Genomic DNA, 976 nt, shown 5'->3' with positions numbered 1-976 from the left:
AGCCGCCATCAGGGCTGCCTGCTGCTGCATGATCTTAAGGAAAGAAGGGGGGGAAAGGGGAAAGCAAGCGAGAGGCAGAGAGAAGGGGGAGCAGGGAGGATAAATCAGCATCTCCCCCTTTGCACCCCCACATGAGGGATGGATGTCACCTGCTGCCAGAGCCAGGGACAGGCGACACTAAATAAGGTGATATATGGGACCCCTGCCCCCTACCTCCTCACCTGAGGGGGTGAAACCCTCTGTGATGCTCCTAAATGGGGATATACCAACCCTCACGGGCATCTGCGCTCACTGGCACCGATACAATCCCATGCAGGCTTCTGCAGGCAAAACCACCACCACCGCCACCCATGGGACTCCCCAAAACCCCCAGGTCCCAGCCAGGCCCAGCTCCTACCGCTTGCGTGTAGGCCCCGTAGGCACCGAACTGGATGGTCATGGGGTTGAAGATGCCCAGCTGCCCGGCCATCTGATGCATCCGTCTCAGGGTCCTCTCCTTGTCCGTGTCCGCAAACTTCACCACCAGGCTGGAGGAGGCGCCCTGGGACGGGGGGAATGTGGGGCTGACAGCAGGATCCCGGCGATGCCCCTGGATCGTGTCCCTCCGCCGGCTCGCAGCGCCTGCAGCATCCTCAGCCTCGGGATGCTGCCGCCTTGGCAGCAGCGACCAGCAATCGATGCAAGGTTTAATTATAGCCGGTGTTTCTCCCAGCGGCTCCCTGACCTCCGTTCCCTCTTCCCCTCCTCATTCACAGTTTTGACCTTCGGCGTTAATTAAACAGCCCCTTTCTGCAGCGGGGAGGGAATTAGCCCTGAGCACCATCCCCAGTGCCCGGGCAAGGATGAACCTCGGGGTGATCCGGCCAACAAACTGCTGGTCTGTAGGATTTTGATCCAATTAGACAGAGGATCAAATGAGCTGGTGATTGGATTATGCAGGCAGCACAGGGTCGAACGGGGCAGGGGGAGAGGCTGG

At 59.8% G+C, this 976-nt stretch overlaps 1 protein-coding gene across 1 annotated transcript in view; it reads right to left on the bottom strand.

The window, feature by feature from the left end:
- The window catches only part of CELF6 (CUGBP, Elav-like family member 6), a 6,180-nt gene that overhangs the window by 3,458 nt on the left and 1,746 nt on the right, over nt 1–976 (bottom strand). Inside the window, exons 3-4 of the mRNA XM_010013036.1 lie at nt 398–621; nt 4–33 (exon numbers count right to left, since the gene is read on the bottom strand). Of these exons, the coding sequence (XP_010011338.1) occupies nt 4–33; nt 398–621 (254 nt within the window). The remainder of the gene's footprint in view (nt 1–3; nt 34–397; nt 622–976) is intronic.

This window comes from Nestor notabilis, unplaced genomic scaffold (assembly GCF_000696875.1).
Source record: "Nestor notabilis isolate BGI_N333 unplaced genomic scaffold, ASM69687v1 scaffold18284, whole genome shotgun sequence".
NCBI classification, from domain to species: domain Eukaryota; kingdom Metazoa; phylum Chordata; class Aves; order Psittaciformes; family Psittacidae; genus Nestor; species Nestor notabilis.
Note: the sequence above shows the minus strand (reverse complement) of the source record. Positions and strands in the feature narration are given on the sequence as shown.